Genomic DNA, 17,334 nt, shown 5'->3' on the forward strand with positions numbered 1-17,334 from the left:
GGTTCACATCCGTTGATGCTGATAATTGTCACAATAAATATCAAATCGGGCCTTGATGACCTGGGGCCGGATTCACAAAACATTCTTAAGAAAAAAAATCTTCTTAAGTGTCATTTTTTTCTTAAGTTCAGTCTTAAGAAGAAAAAAAGAAGAAGTCATATTCTCCAAAAAGTTCCAAGTATTTTCTCAACTTTCTTCTTAAGTTTCTTCTTAAGAAAAATCTTAAGAATAAATGGTGTTCTTGAAATAAAAGTTCTCAAATTTGTTCTTGACTTTTTTCTTAACTTTAAGACAACCTTGAACTGTCTTAAAATTTCTTCTAAAGGTAAGACTATAATATCACCTTTTTCAACACATTTTAGACAAGTTTAGACTAGTAGGTCATATCCATAGAGGATATACTTTGTGATTAATTACACAAAGAGCCTGTTAACTGTTTGTTAGCATGTTAGTTAGCGTGGTAGTTAATTACTATTAATTTTCCCCAATAGTATTTTTTTTCACACATTAATCTCATCCACCATAACCTTGAAAAGTTCCTGCATCTCTTTTTCTCCTTCTCCATGTTTAGTGATTGACTGACGGTTAAGACGCAAACTACCTGTAGCCTATATATTTTTGTTGGCGCCTGCAATGCAATGACATATTTTAAGAAGTTCTTAAGTAGGAAAAATAAGAAATGACAGTTCTTAAGACGGTTCTTAAGAAAATATTGAGGAATTGCACTTAAGAACTTTCTTAAGAACTTCTTAATTTTAGATTTTAAGACATTTCTCAAGATCGTTCTTAACAACGTATTGGTGAATCTGGCCCCTGGTCTCTCAGGTGCAAGTTAACGGGTGTTCACCTCCACTTTTTACTGTGTATGTAAAAAGTGGAGCACTTATTTATAGAGACTGATCATTGACCTGTTAGAATACTGTACCCCCATTCAAACTTGTCCTGATCAGAACAGCTTAAATACACTGTGAAACACATTCAAAATAACTGTACTTTATCCTGTATGATTTAACTCATGTTGGAAGAGGGGTAAGCATTTGGTCAGCAGAAGGCGCTGTGTGCATGTAAGTGGCGAATGCATATTATACAGTGCCCATTATACAGTGGCACGAGACGCCAAGGCTAAATGTTTTGTTATTGTTTTCAACAGGTAAGGCACCAGGAAACCACAACCAGAGCTAACTCATAGTGTTATACAGTGCGAGGGATGTGTGGACTGTCACTGTATTGTGTATTTGTGAACAAGACTGTAAGGCAGGCGTCACCAACCCTGGTCCTCGAGGGCACCTATCCAGCACGTTAGATGTTCCCCTGCTTCCACACACGCTGGGACAAATGACATTTACAGATTTGTGCAGACCTCGATGACAAGCTGATGATAACCATTAGTTAGAATCAGGTATGTTGAAGCAGGGGAAATCTAAAACATGCTGGGTAGGTGCTCGCGAGGACCAGGGTTGAGGACCCCTTCTGTAAGGTTTGCAACAGTATATTTTACGGGCTCATTGAGGTATGAGGTATGGTCAGTGTGGTATAAGGTATGAACTGTGAGGTTTGGTCATTGAGGTATGAGGTATGGACAGAGAGGAATGAGGGATGTTCAGTAAGTAATGAGGTATGAACAGTGAGGAATGAAGTTAGATCAGTGAGGAATGAGGTATGGTCAGTGAGGAATGAGGTAAGATGATTCAGGTATGAGGTATGGTCATTGAGGTATGAGGTATGATCATTGTGGTATGAAGTGTGAACTGTGAGGGATGAGGTATGGTCAGTGAGGAATGAGGTATGGTCAGTGAGGTATGAGGTATGGTCAGTGTGGTATGGTTTATAATCATTGTGGTATAAGGTTTGGTCAGCGTAGTATGAGGTATGGTCAGTGTGGTATGAGGTATGGTCAGTGTGGTATGAGGTATGGTCAGTGTGGTATGAGGTATGTTCATTGATCTATGGGGTAAGTTCAGTGAGGAATGAGGCATAGTCACTGATGAATGGGGTAAGGTGGGTCAGATATAAGGTATGGTCATTGAGGTATGGGGCATGGTCAGTGTGGTATGAGGTGTGGTCATTGAGGTATGAGGTATGGTCAGTGTGGTATGAGGTATGGTCATTGAGGTATGAGGTATGAGGCATGGCCAGTGTGGTATGAGGTATGGTCAGTGTGGTAAGATGTATGGTCATTGAGGTATGAGGTATGAGACATGGCCAGTGTGGTATGAGGTATGGTCATTGTGGTATGAGGCATGGCCAGTGTGGTATGATGTATGGTCACTGGGGTATGAGGTATGGTCAGTGTGGTATGAGGTATGGTCAGTGTGGTATGAGGCATGGCCAGTGTGGTATGATGTATGATCACTGAGGTATGAGGTATGGTCAGTGTGGTATGAGGTATGGTCAGTGAGGTATGAGGTATGGTCATTGAGGTACGAGGTATGGCCATTTTATGATGTATGAACAGTGAGGTATGAGGCATGGTCAGTGAGGTATGAGGTAACTTTTCAGTGTGGTATGAGGTATGGTCAGTGAGGTATGAGGTATGGTCAGTGTGGTATGAGGTATGGTCATTGAGGTATGAGGTATGGCCATTTTATGATGTATGAACAGTGGGGTATGAGGCATGGCCAGTGTGGTATGGTGTATGGTCATTGAGGTAGGAGGAGGTATCTGGAAAGATGGAGACCCCGCGTTACACAGCAAGCTCCACATATTCCTTGACTGTTGCTGGGAGCATGGACAGCTTCCTAAACACCTCCGTGATGCAGTCATCATTACCATGTACAAAAACAAGGGGGAAAAGTCAGACTGCTCCAACTACCGGTGGATCACCCTGCTTTGCATCGCAGGCAAAATCCTTGCTTGTGTGCTCCTGAACAGGCTGATACCTACCATCGCAGAAGACCACCTCCCGGAAACCCAGTGTGGCTTCAGAGCAAACAGGGGCACCACAGACATGGTCTTCGTCCTCAGGTAGCTCCAAGAGAAGTGCCGAGAACAGAACAAAGGACTGTATGTAACGTTTGTGGACCTGACCAAGGCCTTTGATACGGTGAGCAGAAAGGGACTTTGGCTGATCATGGAGCGCCTCGGCTGCCCCCCAAAGTTTCTCAGCATGATCACCCAGCTGCATGAAGACCAGAGCGGCCAAGTCAGAGTGAACAGCAACCTCTCAGAGCCCTTCCCCATCGTCAACGGCGTGAAACAGGGTTGCGTCCTGGCACCAACCCTGTTCAGCATCTTCTTTAGCATGATGCTCATGCAGGCCATGGAAGACCTTGACTACGACGACGCTGTCTACATCCGCTACCGCCTCGACGGCAGTCTGTTCAACCTCAGAAGGCTACAAGCCCACACAAAGACCCTTGAGCAGCTGATTCGAGACCTCCTCTTTGCCGACGATGCTGCCCTCGTTGCCCACACCGAAAGAGCCCTGCAGCGCCTCACATCCTGCTTTGCAGAGGCTGCCCGGCTCTTCGGACTCGAGGTCAGCTTGAAAAAGTCGGAAGTCCTCCACCAGCCTGCACCTCGGGTAGAGTACCGTCCTCCACATATCACCATTGGCAAGACTGAGCTAAAGATCGTCCATCAGTTCATCTACCTGGGGTGTACAATCACATCAGATGCCAAGATCGACAGGGAGGTTGACAACAGACTGGCCAAGGCAAACAGCGCTTTTGGCAGACTGTATGACAGAGTCTGGAAAAAAAAACACTTGAAGAAGGGCACAAAGATCAGTGTGTACAGAGGCGTCGTACTCACCACCCTCCTGTACGGCTCTGAGTCGTGGGTAACCTACCGCCAACAACTACGACTCCTCGAACGTTTCCATCAGCGCTGCCTCCGCACCATCCTCAACATCCACTGGAGCGACTTCGTCACCAATGTTGAGGTCCTCGAACAGGCGGAGATCACCATCATCGAGACCATGCTGCTGAAACGGCAGCTAAGCTGGGCAGGGCATGTCCACAGAATGGAGGACCATCGCCTACCCAAGATGGCCTTGTATGGCGAACTCTCCACCGGCCATCGTGATAGAGGGGCACCGAAGAAACGCTACAAAGACTCTCTTAAGAAGTCCCTCTGTGCCTGCCACATTGACCACCACCAGTGGTCCACTCTTGCTGCTGACCGTGACGCCTGGCGCCGCACCGTCCACCAGGCTGTCACCGCTTTTGAGGACTCCCGCACAGAGAACCTGAAGGAGAAACACTGCAGGAGGAAGAACCTGGAAGCCTCAGCAGCTGTACCTGACGTGACCTTTGACTGCAGCCGCTGCGGCCGGACCTGTCTGTTCCGCATCGGGCTTGTCAGCCACGAGCGTGCCTGCAGTCGACGTGGACAGCCCCCTTCATAAAACCTTCGTTCGCGAAGCCAAGCCAAGATGAGGTATGGTCATTGAGGTATGAGGTATGGACATTTTATGATGTATGAACAGTGAGGTATGAGGCATGGCCAGTGTGGTATGGTGTATGGTCATTGAGGTATGAGGTATGGTCAATGTGGTATTAGGTTTGGTCATTGAGGTATGAGGTATGGTCAGTGTGGTATGAGGTATGGTCAGTGTGGTATGAGGTATGGTTATTGTGGTATGAGGTATGGTCAGTATGGTATGAGGTATGGTTATTGTGGTATGAGGTATGGCCATTGAGGTATGAGGTATGGTCAGTGTGGTATGAGGTATGGTCAGTGAAGTACGGTGTATAATCATTGTTGTATGATGTATGGTCAGCGTAGTATGAGGTATGGTCAGTGTGGTATGAGGTGGTCAGTGTGGTATGAGGTATTGTCATTGTGGTATGAGGTATGGTCAGCATAGTGGGAGGTATGGTCATTGAGGTTTGAGGTATTGTCACTGAGGTATGTGGTATGGTCATTGTGGTATGAGGGATAGATGCTGAGATCAATCATGAATTAATTCGTTTTTTTCATTGGTAGAGCATTTATCAGCTGACAAATTACGCATGAACCTAACTTTTAGATTAAAATGTAAAAATCATTAAAAAGGACTTGTTCTCATAAACTGTGCTTTTTGCAGCTACTTTCTATCCACTTGAGGATGGACCATTAGCTCTGAGCCCCCACACAGACCCCCCCACCACAGACGCATTGATTTGACCTGTTGTTTTATGAATAGAACACTTTGCTCGGGCAGATTTTCTCTTACTAGCTCCAAAGACAGACACAACAATTAATTCTTTATGCAAGCGGAGACATCTTGAGAATGAAGGTCCACTTAAAGGGAAAAACAATGTCGCAGGAGCTTTTTCAGTCATAAGTGATGTGAGCCTTTTAGTACCGTGTGTCCAGTGTTGCTCTGGTGCTACACGCTACACAACAGCACAGTTTCCACATGCTAGAGGGTAAAGGAACGTTTTAGAAATTGGTAAAAATAAAACTCCTTTTACACAACATTTAGCTAATTTAGATTCAAGTAAAACATATTGAATAATTCCACCTCAGTCACAAGGTCACATGGCTTTTAGTCTCTCAACTGTAGTGATTTCCATTTAATTGATTAAAGATCCAGTCGTGTCTTACAGGAAAAAACCCTTCCTGCATCTTAGATGAAACAAAAAGAGAGATGTAAGAAACAAATGTAAAAAAAACCATGATTAAAACGTGAAGAAGCATAAAATGAGTAGTTTCTTGCATCCTAGTTTTCTCTTGTGACAGCCACGTGTTACTTTACAGCTCTATGTTACACATCAGCAGTGATGAAACCAGCTCACAGAGCCTCAGCTTTACGACCGAGGCGACTCCAGGAGCTAAAGAGAAAATGAGTGTGACCACACTCAAGTGCAATCATGAACAGTGTCATGGAAGCAGATTAACTTCCAGACCTATAGAGGTACAGTTAAAAAAGTAGAAAAGTTGGGACGGTAAAGCTTTTAAACCACATTGTCATGTTTCGTCCTCCCAAACCTTGTTCTGGCATTGACGAGACCCATGATGATGAGATTCAGCTGTTATGTTGATGATTACAGGTTGATGATAACAGTCTGGATGCTTCTTTTCCTCTTTAGTCTATTTCTCTAAAAACACATCTGTAATACTGATTCATCTGAACATGATACAGTTTTTCCACTGTGAGATGGTCCATCCTAAATGCCTCACAGTCCAGTGATGTCACCTCACAGACCACATTAACATCAGTTTTTTTTTTTTTCGATGTAAAATTTTAAGTGTTATCCGTAAATCCGTAAAGGTTTCCATGGTAACTGTTGTCCATGTGGTTCTGTCAGATGTCTGATAGATGATCGATTTTGATTCAGTGTAGTCTAAGGGATATGAGATCACAGGAATCCAGCTCAGACTTCCTCAATGCCGCTATTCAGTTCTACAGGAAGGGAAACACCCCACACCCACTAAAACCTTTGTTTAACATTTGTTTTGCATATTTGTTGATAAAGTGGAACTCATCTTTCCATCTTTGATCCACAAAGTCTTTCATGAATACCGTTTTTGTACCAAATCAAAGTTACAATCCTCTGATGACGTCAGCTGTTAAAAATAACATTATTTCCTATTCCACCTTCTTACGAGCACTATATTGACCCTTTCCAACTTTTTGGGGGGATGTGGTGCAGGACTGAAATGTGAAAATGGATGAGCATTAAAAAAATGAAATGATTTGGAATGACAAAAAACATTAAATATGTTGGAATCCAACTGCAGGCCTTCAGGGTTCCTCATAACACACCTGGCTGAGCAGGTGCTTCATGTACAGGTGTTATAGACCTCGTGAAGCTGGCCCAGGTTGGAGTCCCGGCCATGTTCCTCGTGCAGCTGGCCCACATTGGAGTCCTGGGCCATGTTCCTCGTGCAGCTGGCCCATGTTGGAGTCCCGGTCCATGTTCCTCGTGAAGCTGGCCCAGGTTCGAGTCCCGGGCCGTGTTCCTCGTGCAGCTGGCCCACGTTGGAGTCCCGGGCCGTGTTCCTCGTGAAGCTGGCCCAGGTTGGAGTCCCGGGCCGTGTTCCTCGTGCAGCCAGCCCAGGTTGGAGTCCTGCGCCGTGTTCCTCGTACAGCTGGCCCAGGTTGGAGTCCCGGGCCGTGTTCCTTGTGCAGCTGGCCCAGGTTGGAGTCCCGGGCCGTGTTCTTCGTGAAGCTGGCCCAGGTTGGAGTCCCGCGCCGTGTTCCTTGTGCAGCTGGCCCAGGTTGGAGTCCCGGGCCGTGTTCCTCGAGCAGCCAGCCCAGGTTGGAGTCCCGGCCCGTGTTCCTCATGCAGCCGACCCAGGTTGGAGTCTCGGGCCGTGTTCCTCGTGTAGCTGGCCCAGGTTGGAGTCTCGGGCCGTGTTCCTCGTGAAGCTGGCCCAGGTTGGAGTCCTAGCCTGTGTTCCTCATGCAGCTGGCCCAGGTTGGAGTCCCGGGGCATGTTCCTCGTGCAGCTGGCCCAGGTTGGAGTCCTAGCCTGTGTTCCTCGTGAAGCTGGCCCAGGTTGGAGTCCCGCGCTGTGTTCCTCGTGTAGCTGGCCCAGGTTGGAGTCCCGGGCCGTGTTCCCCGTGAAGCTGGCCCAGGTTGGAGTCCTGGGCCGTGTTCCTCGTGCAGCTGGCCCAGGTTGGCGTCCCGGGCCATGTTCCTCATGCAGCCAGCCCAGATTGGAGTCCCGGGCCGTGTTCCTTGTGCAGCTGGCCCAGGTTGGAGTCCCGGGCCGTGTTCTTCGTGAAGCTGGCCCAGGTTGGAGTCCCGCGCCGTGTTCCTTGTGCAGCTGGCCCAGGTTGGAGTCCCGGGCCGTGTTCCTCGAGCAGCCAGCCCAGGTTGGAGTCCCGGCCCGTGTTCCTCATGCAGCCGACCCAGGTTGGAGTCTCGGGCCGTGTTCCTTGTGTAGCTGGCCCAGGTTGGAGTCTCGGGCCGTGTTCCTCGTGAAGCTGGCCCAGGTTGGAGTCCTAGCCTGTGTTCCTCATGCAGCTGGCCCAGGTTGGAGTCCCGGGGCATGTTCCTCGTGCAGCTGGCCCAGGTTGGAGTCCTAGCCTGTGTTCCTCGTGAAGCTGGCCCAGGTTGGAGTCCCGCGCTGTGTTCCTCGTGTAGCTGGCCCAGGTTGGAGTCCCGGGCCGTGTTCCCCGTGAAGCTGGCCCAGGTTGGAGTCCCGGGCCGTGTTCCTCGTGCAGCTGGCCCAGGTTGGCGTCCCGGGCCATGTTCCTCATGCAGCCAGCCCAGATTGGAGTCCCGGCCCGTGTTCCTCGTGCAGCCAGCCTAGATTGGAGTCCTAGCCTGTGTTCCTCGTGAAGCTGGCCCAGGTTGAAGTCCCGGGCCGTGTTCCTTGTGCAGCTGGCCCAGGTTGGAGTCCCGGGCCGTGTTCCTCGAGCAGCCAGCCCAGGTTGGAGTCCCGGCCCGTGTTCCTCGTGCAGCTGACCCAGGTTGGAGTCTCGGGCCGTGTTCCTCGTGTAGCTGGCCCAGGTTGGAGTCTCGGGCCGTGTTCCTCGTGAAGCTGGCCCAGGTTGGAGTCCTAGCCTGTGTTCCTCATGCAGCTGGCCCAGGTTGGAGTCCCGGGGCATGTTCCTCGTGCAGCTGGCCCAGGTTGGAGTCCTAGCCTGTGTTCCTCATGAAGCTGGCCCAGGTTGGAGTCCCGCGCTGTGTTCCTTGTGTAGCTGGCCCAGGTTGGAGTCCCGGGCCGTGTTCCTCGTGCAGCTGGCCCAGGTTGGCGTCCCGGGCCGTGTTCCTCGTGCAGCCAGCCTAGATTGGAGTCCTAGCCTGTGTTCCTCGTGAAGCTGGCCCAGGTTGAAGTCCCGGGCCGTGTTCCTTGTGCAGCTGGCCCAGGTTGGAGTGCCTGACTGTGTTCCTCGTGCAGCTGGCCCAGGTTGGAGTCCTAGCCTGTGTTCCTTGTGAAGCTGGCCCAGGTTGGAGTCCCGGGCGTGTTCCTCGTGAAGCTGGCCCAGGTTGGAGTCCAGGGCCATGTTCCTCGTGAAGCTGGCCCAGGTTGGAGTCCCGGACGTGTTCCTCTTGAAGCTGGCCCAGGTTGGAGTCCCGGGCCGTGTTCTTCGAGCTGCTGGCCCAGGTTGGAGTCCCGGGCGTGTTCCTCTTGAAGCTGGCCCAGGTTGGAGTCCCGGGCCGTGTTCCTCGTGCAGCTGGCCCAGGTTGGAGTCCCGGGCCGTGTTCTTCGAGCTGCTGGCCCAGGTTGGAGTCCCGGGCGTGTTCCTCTTGAAGCTGGCCCAGGTTGGAGTCCCGGGCCATGTTCCTCGTGCAGCCAGCCCAGGTTGGAGTTCTGGCCTGTGTTCCTTGTGCAGCTGGCCCAGGTTGGAGTCCCGGGCCGTGTTCCTCGTACAGCCGACCCAGGTTGAAGTCCCGGGCCGTGTTCCTCGTGCAGCTGGCCCAAGTTGGAGTCCCGGGCCGTGTTCCTCGTACAGCCGACCCAGGTTGGAGTCCCGGGCCGTGTTCCTCGTGCAGCCAGCCCAAGTTGGAGTTCTGGCCTGTGTTCCTCGTGCAGCTGGCCCAGGTTGGAGTCCCGGGCCGTGTTCCTCGTGTAGCTGACCCAGGTTGGAGTCCCGGGCCGGGTTTTTTGTGCAGCTGGCCCAGGTTGGAGTCCTGGGCCGTGTTCCTCGTGCAGCTGGCCCAGGTTGGAGTCCCGGGCCGTGTTCCTCGTGCAGCTGGCCCAGGTTGGAGTCCCGGGCCGTGTTCTTCGAGCTGCTGGCCCAGGTTGGAGTCCCGGGCGTGTTCCTCTTGAAGCTGGCCCAGGTTGGAGTCCCGGGCCATGTTCCTCGTGCAGCCAGCCCAGGTTGGAGTTCTGGCCTGTGTTCCTTGTGCAGCTGGCCCAGGTTGGAGTCCCGGGCCGTGTTCCTCGTACAGCCGACCCAGGTTGAAGTCCCGGGCCGTGTTCCTCGTGCAGCTGGCCCAAGTTGGAGTCCCGGGCCGTGTTCCTCGTACAGCCGACCCAGGTTGGAGTCCCGGGCCGTGTTCCTCGTGCAGCCAGCCCAAGTTGGAGTTCTGGCCTGTGTTCCTCGTGCAGCTGGCCCAGGTTGGAGTCCCGGGCCGTGTTCCTCGTGTAGCTGACCCAGGTTGGAGTCCCGGGCCGTGTTTTTTGTGCAGCTGGCCCAGGTTGGAGTCCTGGGCCGTGTTCCTCGTGCAGCTGGCCCAGGTTGGAGTCCTGGGCCGTGTTCCTCGTGCAGCTGGCCCAGGTTGGAGTCCCGCGCCGTGTTCCTCGTGCAGCTGGCCCAGTTTGGAGTCTCGGGCCGTGTGCCTCGTGCAGCTGGCCCAGGTTGGAGTCCCGCGCCGTGTTCCTCGTGCAGCTGGTCCAGGTTGGAGTTCCGCGCCGTGTTCCTCGTGCAGCTGGCCCAGGTTGGAGTCCCGGGCCGTGTTCCTCGTGCAGCTGGCCCAGGTTGGAGTCCCGCGCCATGTTCTTTGTGAAGCTGGCCCAGGTTGGAGTCCCGGGCCGTGTTCCTCGTGCAGCTGGCCCAGGTTGGAGTCCCGGGCCGTGTTCCTCGTGCAGCTGGTCCAGGTTGGAGTCCCGCGCCGTGTTCTTTGTGAAGCTGGCCCAGATTGGAGTCCCGGGCCGTGTTCCTCTTGCAGCTGGCCCAGGTTGGAGTCCCGGGCCGTATTCCTCGTGCAGCCAGCCCAGGTTGGAGTCCCGGGCCGTGTTCCTCGTGCAGCTGGCCCAGGTTGGAGTCCCGGGCCGTGTTCCTCGTGCAGCTGGCCCAGGTTGGAGTCCCGGGCCGTATTCCTCGTGCAGCCAGCCCAGGTTGGAGTCCCGGGCTGTGTTCCTCTTGCAGCTGGCCCAGGTTGGAGTCCTGCGCCGTGTGCCTCGTGCAGCTGGCCCAGGTTGGAGTCCCGGGCCGTGTGCCTGGTGAAGCTGGCCCAGGTTGGAGTCCCGGGCCGTGTTCCTCGTGCAGCTGGCCCAGGTTGGAGTCCCGGGCCGTGTTCCTCGTGCAGCTGGCCCAGGTTGGAGTCCATGCCTGCGTTCCTCGTGCAGCATACATAGTACTTGTGCAACTTTCTGATTGCTGAATTTCTTCACTCTCTCTTTCTGCATCAATTTTCTTTCTATTCTACTACCAACAAAGGCCCCAAAATCAAACGTCTGCAGTCCTTCACCTGATTTGAGTCAGAAGTGTCAGAAGACATTATTATGAGGTTCAGAAAGCAGTTTTAAAATTAAGGACATGTTGGGAAAATGTCCCATCCCCCATGAGAGGATAGCACAGGTTTCTGACACCTGCTGACATAATAAACAGGTAATGGATGGGAAATGCCAATTCCAAATGTGACCAGAATATCATCAACATTATTAAAAAACAATCTGCAAGTGACATTGTCAAAAGTCAGATATGAGGTTGCGATGTTGTGTTGGAAACCAGGGCTCTTACCGCAGTGGCCTTCTCATTTTCGTGCTGAAGCAGCAATGATGATGATGATGATGGTGAGGACGATAGCTGCAGCCACCAGGAGGTAACACTTCCTCTTCCTTATCTGCCTCTGTGGGGGGAAACAAGGTTAGCCTGCTCGTCTCTTTAATACAGACAAACAAAGAGGACTTTACTGGTTTTCTGCATTCATTTACCAAAAAACGTGATCGGATCTTTTTCTAAGTCAAAGTAACACACAGACATATCACTGTGTGTTTTTGAACACACCTGTTAAACATTCACAGTACTGGAAGGAAAAGAAAGTGAAGGAGCGTGTAGATTTGGGCTTTTTCTGCCTCAAACCAATCATCATCATGGAGGGAAAGTGAATTCCCAAGTGTCCCACATATTCTCCAGGATCATCTCTGGGTGTTTGTCCTGTTCAGTAAAAACTGGGTGATGCGACAGGACAACGAGCCTAAACATGGAAGTAAATACGCCACAGAACGAATTCAAAAAAGAAAACAAATCCACCTTTGATCAAATCTGAGTATTGATCTTATGTGGTCAAAATACCACTTTTCTTGTTAGGGCCCGAGCACTGACAGTGCGAAGGCCCTAATGTATCTGTAAGAGTTTTTTTTCTTTTTTTTTTTTTCCTTCTTCCGACGAAATGAGGGTCTTTTTTCCCCCTAAACGTGCCCCAAAAGTCACCAAATTTTGCACACAAGCCAGGCCTGGTGAAAAATTTGATGTTTAACAGTTTGCATTAATGGGCGTGGCCTAATGGCTCAACAGCGCCCCCTAGAAAACTTTGTGCCTGAAGCCCCACAATACGGTTTGACGTACATGCACGAAAATCGGTACACACCTGTATCATGTCGCAACTTAAAGAAAAGTCGCTTGGCGCCATGGCCCAAACTGAACAGGAAGTCGGCCATTTTGAATTTATCGTGTAATTTTGGCAAAATTTATGCCATTCCTTCGGCAGTTAATGCGGCCCGAACCGTAACGTGCACCCAGGTGTGTTATACATCAAAATGTGCGTCTCCATCCTGCGACGACACGCGTTACTTTTCTCAGTCAAAAGCGTTACCATGGCGACGATAGGTCCATATTTGATAGTCTCTACTTTCTGCCATAACTTTTGAATGGTTTGACATAAAGAGTCATGGGTGGTGTCATCGGACTCGGTTTTGAGTCCTTGAACATAATTGGTGCAAATTAGCCCCGCCCCTTCTTCTGCCATAACTTTTGAACGGGTTGTGATAAAAACATGTGGGTGGTGTCATCGGACTCGGTATTGAGTACTTGCCCTTCATTGGCCTGAATTAGCCCTGGCCCCTCTTCTGATTGGTCAATATTTGATAGTCCATATTTTTTGGCATTAGTCTTGAATGGTTTGACATAAAGACTTGTGGGTGGTGTCATTGGACTCGGTTTTGAGTCCTTGACCTTCATTGGCCGGAATTAGCCCCGCCCCTTCTTCTGATTGGTCGATATTTGATAGTTCCTACTCTCTGCCATAACTTTTGAATGGTTTGACATAGAGAGTCGTGGCTGGTGTCATCTGCTAAATGTCCAGGCCTGAAGAATCTACATCAAGTCATACAAGCTTCCACTGCAGCCTGAACGTGCACAAGGGTGGAGGGCCCGTTCATCGCTGCTTGTTTTGTTTTGCTTTTGTAATGCACATTCGGTCTGAGCTTTCGGACACACATAAATGATGGTGTCGGGCAAACTACTGTCAAATAAAGGAATACCCCACCGTAACTTCAAAAACAAGCAAGTGTTGTAGTATCACTATACATTGTTCAGGATTTTGAGGCTTTTTTTCTGTAAAGTGTCAGTAAAAGGTTTCATTACTTTTTTAAAGTCAGAAATTTCCTTTGGTGAAGTTGAGGTTTTAATTAGCGTGGAGGATTCATGATGACGTTTCAGCGTTCATCTGATGGGCTCCTTGTTATTCTTTTGACAGCCTAACTGACGTCAATGAGTTTACTGGAAGCAATGGACTGGAAGTGGTCGGACATGTCCCCCCCATTAGTAAAGCTGTCCCCCCCTAGAGTAATTTAAGACAGAATTAATAATCTTTGAACAATGCAGTAGTATTTATTGTAAGCAGTGCTCATTATAATCGTGCAATAAAGTGCTATACACATCTTTAATGATTTAGCCCCCCCCATTCCTAGAAATGGTTTAGTCCACACACACACACACACACACACACACACACACACACACACACACACACACACACACACACACACACACACACACACACACACACACCATTACTCAGCAACAGAGCCTGCCACCTGCACGAGTTACAATAACTACCATATTTTCGACTCTATAAGGTGCACCGCATGTTAAGGCGCACCTTCAATGAATGACGTATTTTAAAACATTTTCCATATATAAGGCGCACCACATTCTAAGGCGCTACAGTAGAGGCTGGGGTTACGTTCTGCATCTATTAGACCACGGGTCGGCAACCCGTACTAAATAAATCCAGGTCATTCCAGGGTCTTATACCACCCTGTTAGGCTTGAACTGGGGCTGGGGAGCTAAAACCCTTCAAAAATAACTGTTTTGCAGCTTCTTGCGTGTGCTGGCTGTAACTGTAACTCTGTAACTCCAGTGTAGTTAATTTAGCCTGGAGTGAGGAGACCCATCCAATATGGCGGTGGCGCTGGATTACGTTCCAGCATGTCATGAGGCGTCTACGTATATATGTCTATGGTTGTGAGACCTGTTGCGGCTCAATATTGATCCATATATAAGGCGCACCGGATTATAAGGCGCATGGTCAGCTTTTGAAAAAATTGAAGGCTTTTAGGTGCGCCTTATAGTGTGGAAAATACGGTACTGTTTTGTGGCATAGTTGTCAAAATGTTTGACAACACAATAAATATATATTATAGACATTTTTTGTGTTGGATTATTATTTAAGGTATTCCCTTTAGTTTTTACAAGAGGTAAAAGCTCCAAAATGCAATGGACTGTGGGGGAAGTTAGAACAGTGAACAGAGGTATTATGTCAGATATGATGTATTATTACCACCTTCCACCTAATACCATTGTTTTGTATTGCTGGGTGAATAAACAAGAACTTATATACAGGTAGGGTAAGGACTCATACAAGTATAAGTATGAGAGAGAGAAAGATTGCCTGATAATTAGTTTATTCATTAGCAGGTGGACTCAGCCAGTGAGAAAGGTCTTCTCTCTGCCTGTTGTGATGAAAATGTCAAATTGCGGTAAAAGATGTCGTATAAAAGGCAGGTTACAACTTTTATTCCTTGTTCCCCCCCTGGAATTATTCTCTAAAATTGTACTTATTGTCCCCCCCAACTATGAAATGGGATTTTGGCCCCTGGACTCAACCCAGTGACGCTTGGGATGGGTCTCATTGCATTGCATCATGGGAAAATCTAATGAAATCCACTGCAAAAGGAAAATAATGGCAGACCTTTACTTTTTAAATGACTAACCTGTTCTATTGGACATTTTTCTCAATGCCATTTTCAAAAGTATTTTCTGGGTGTTTTTTTTTAAATTATAAGTACACACTGCTTTCAGTGTAATTTTTAATTCATAATTTTAAAACCACATCCATTATAGAGGAATTCAAAGGCCACCTACATCAAGCGTTTATCAAAATGATCAAAGGCATTCATGTTCTTTTAATTTTAGCCTCTTAATTGAAGCTGGATTTTTTTTGTTTCATTTCTGTGTGACCGGGGATGTAATTTTGATTTCAAAAGAGTCCATCATTTCCTGCATGCGCCAGACGCGCTTCATTCATCCGTGTTGTTCATTTGTCGTAGCTGCCAAAGAGAAGAAATGTTGGCTTTTGCGGAGCCAAAGTGTTTGCAGGAAAGTGAGCGAGAATCCAGGGGTTTGGGGGTATTTGACTTTTTTTCTTTGGCTGCTTGTCTCCTCTGGGGGTGGCGATGTGTCGGAGCACAGAATCTATGTTGTTTTCAAATGCTTTTTCTGCATTTTCCTCCAGCCTGTTTCCTGCTACAAAGGCAGCGACAGCAGCGGCGTTTCGACCAGAGCCGAGGCTAGGAGTCTTTAAATCCTGACGTGCTTCAAAGCTCGGAGAGAGCAATTCATCTTCTTATCTAAGACTGGAAACAGGCTTTCTGTGTGGAGGAGCGAGGAGAGGAGGAGAGCGCAGAGGGAAAGAAAAATGCTGTCGAGTAATTTTCTGTTTAAACGTTCCACTCCACAACAATTTGCATAAGCAGCCCTGCGTTTGTGATAAGAAGATTGGTAATTTTCAAAGGCTCTGTGGGGATTGAGAATTAAAAGCCTTTCTCCACTATCTCCCCTCATGCAGCTGGCCACCACAGACTCCCCTGCTCCTTTCACCCATTTCCTCCCAAACTACGCCTTAGAAACTTTCTCTGCCTCTCCACACACTCTTACTGTCTTTTCCCTTCTCTTGCTCATCCCCCTGATGATGCTGCCATCATTTAAGAAGAACAAGAAAATAAAAAAGGTGGACAGGAACAAAAGAGGGCTTAACATAAGAAAAGGAGTGTTGCAGTATTTTAAAACACGAATTTCCCACATTGCACAGCAGGTTCAGAGGAAAGAAGATGATGCCCCTCTTATCATCAGAGACTTCATCATCCAGAGGATGTGAGGATGTGCCCTTCAGGCCCATGTCTGATGCAAGCCTGCAGGGAAACAACTGTCTACCCAAATATTTGGTTTAAACCCACATTTGTAGTCTGAGGCAATCCCTCAGCTCCTACAATGTAGGACATGATGCATATGAGTCAACAAAGACTGAAACGCTTTTACAAAGGTTTTAAGAACCATAGGTGATCTACTGGCCTGGAAAGCTCTAAATCACAAACTGTATTCTAAAAATGCTTATCCACACTAAATTAGGAGACTGTGAAGACTATAAGAGCACTATAAAACATGGAAAACATTAAACTTTCCAACAGATCCGCTGTAGCAAGAGTTATTTCGTTGTGTACTTATTATTTTAGGTCCAATAGCGAACCTGCAGAAACCCTGTAGGATTTCCAGTACTGGAGTTGAGGGGGGATGGCACCCCCCCCTGAAATAAAAATGGTCCAAATCATCCCCCCCTGAAATAAAAATGGTCCAAATCATCCCCCCCTGAAATAAAAATGGTCCAAATCATCCCCCCCTGAAATAAAAACGGTCCAAATCATCCCCCCTGTAAAACTGCCATCCCTCCTTTCCATCCCTTATGTCATTTCATCAATGAATGTGGTTTTACTGCTATTTCAACATTTAGAGTCATCACCAGAAAAATAACACCAGAAAAATAACTTATTTGACAATTTTCCCCTGTTTCAAGTCAATTTTCCCTTGAAATAAGTAGGAAAATCTGCCAGTGGGACAAGATTTATCTTCTCATTACAAGCAAAAAAATCTTGTTCCACTGGCAGATTTTCCTACTTATTTCAAGTGAAAATCTACTTGAAACAGGTGAAAATTGTTGTTTTTTCCAGTGATGAGTCTTGTTTTAAGTGTAATGAGATTTTTTTTACTAAAATGAGACATTTTAACTAGAAATAAGACAAATATTCTTGTTAAGATTGTGAGTTTTTGCAGTGATCCATTTTACTTATCCTGTGAAGGACAGAGTCATATTGATAAGTTCAGAAAAGTGTTTTTTATTGTTGTGTTTTGATGTATTTGATGTAAGCCCAGTGGATATTTAAAGCTTACAGAAGGCTGCATTTAACTGCTGCTATGTCATTCCTGCAGTATTTCTGCCCCCTGATGTTCTTTTTACAACTTGAGTACTGAGTATTTTCTAGTTCTTACTTTTCTCCCAAATATCAGGTGGTCAGCAAAAGCTGTAAAGGCTGACAGCTGTTATTCCAGTCAAACATGTCAAAAGGCAGATTTCGATTAGTGGGAGCCAGGGGTGAAACCCAGGAGTCTGTAAACTGAAACAGAGTCAACTTCCACCTCCTTCTTCTCAGCCTTGTGTGGACCCCAGCGGGATCTGAGCTAACACTACATACCAGTAGGTCATGATACTCCACCACTGTCCCAATGATC

At 48.3% G+C, this 17,334-nt stretch overlaps 1 protein-coding gene across 1 annotated transcript in view; it reads right to left on the reverse strand.

Moving 5' to 3' along the window:
- tsnare1 (T-SNARE Domain Containing 1) overlaps positions 1 to 17,334 on the reverse strand; it is a 190,405-nt gene that overhangs the window by 16,117 nt on the left and 156,954 nt on the right. Inside the window, exon 10 of the mRNA XM_061714611.1 lies at positions 11,290 to 11,398. Within this exon, the coding sequence (XP_061570595.1) occupies positions 11,303 to 11,398 (96 nt within the window). The 3' untranslated portion in view covers positions 11,290 to 11,302. The remainder of the gene's footprint in view (positions 1 to 11,289; positions 11,399 to 17,334) is intronic.

This window comes from Cololabis saira, chromosome 3, assembly GCF_033807715.1.
Source record: "Cololabis saira isolate AMF1-May2022 chromosome 3, fColSai1.1, whole genome shotgun sequence".
Lineage (NCBI taxonomy): Eukaryota > Metazoa > Chordata > Actinopteri > Beloniformes > Belonidae > Cololabis > Cololabis saira.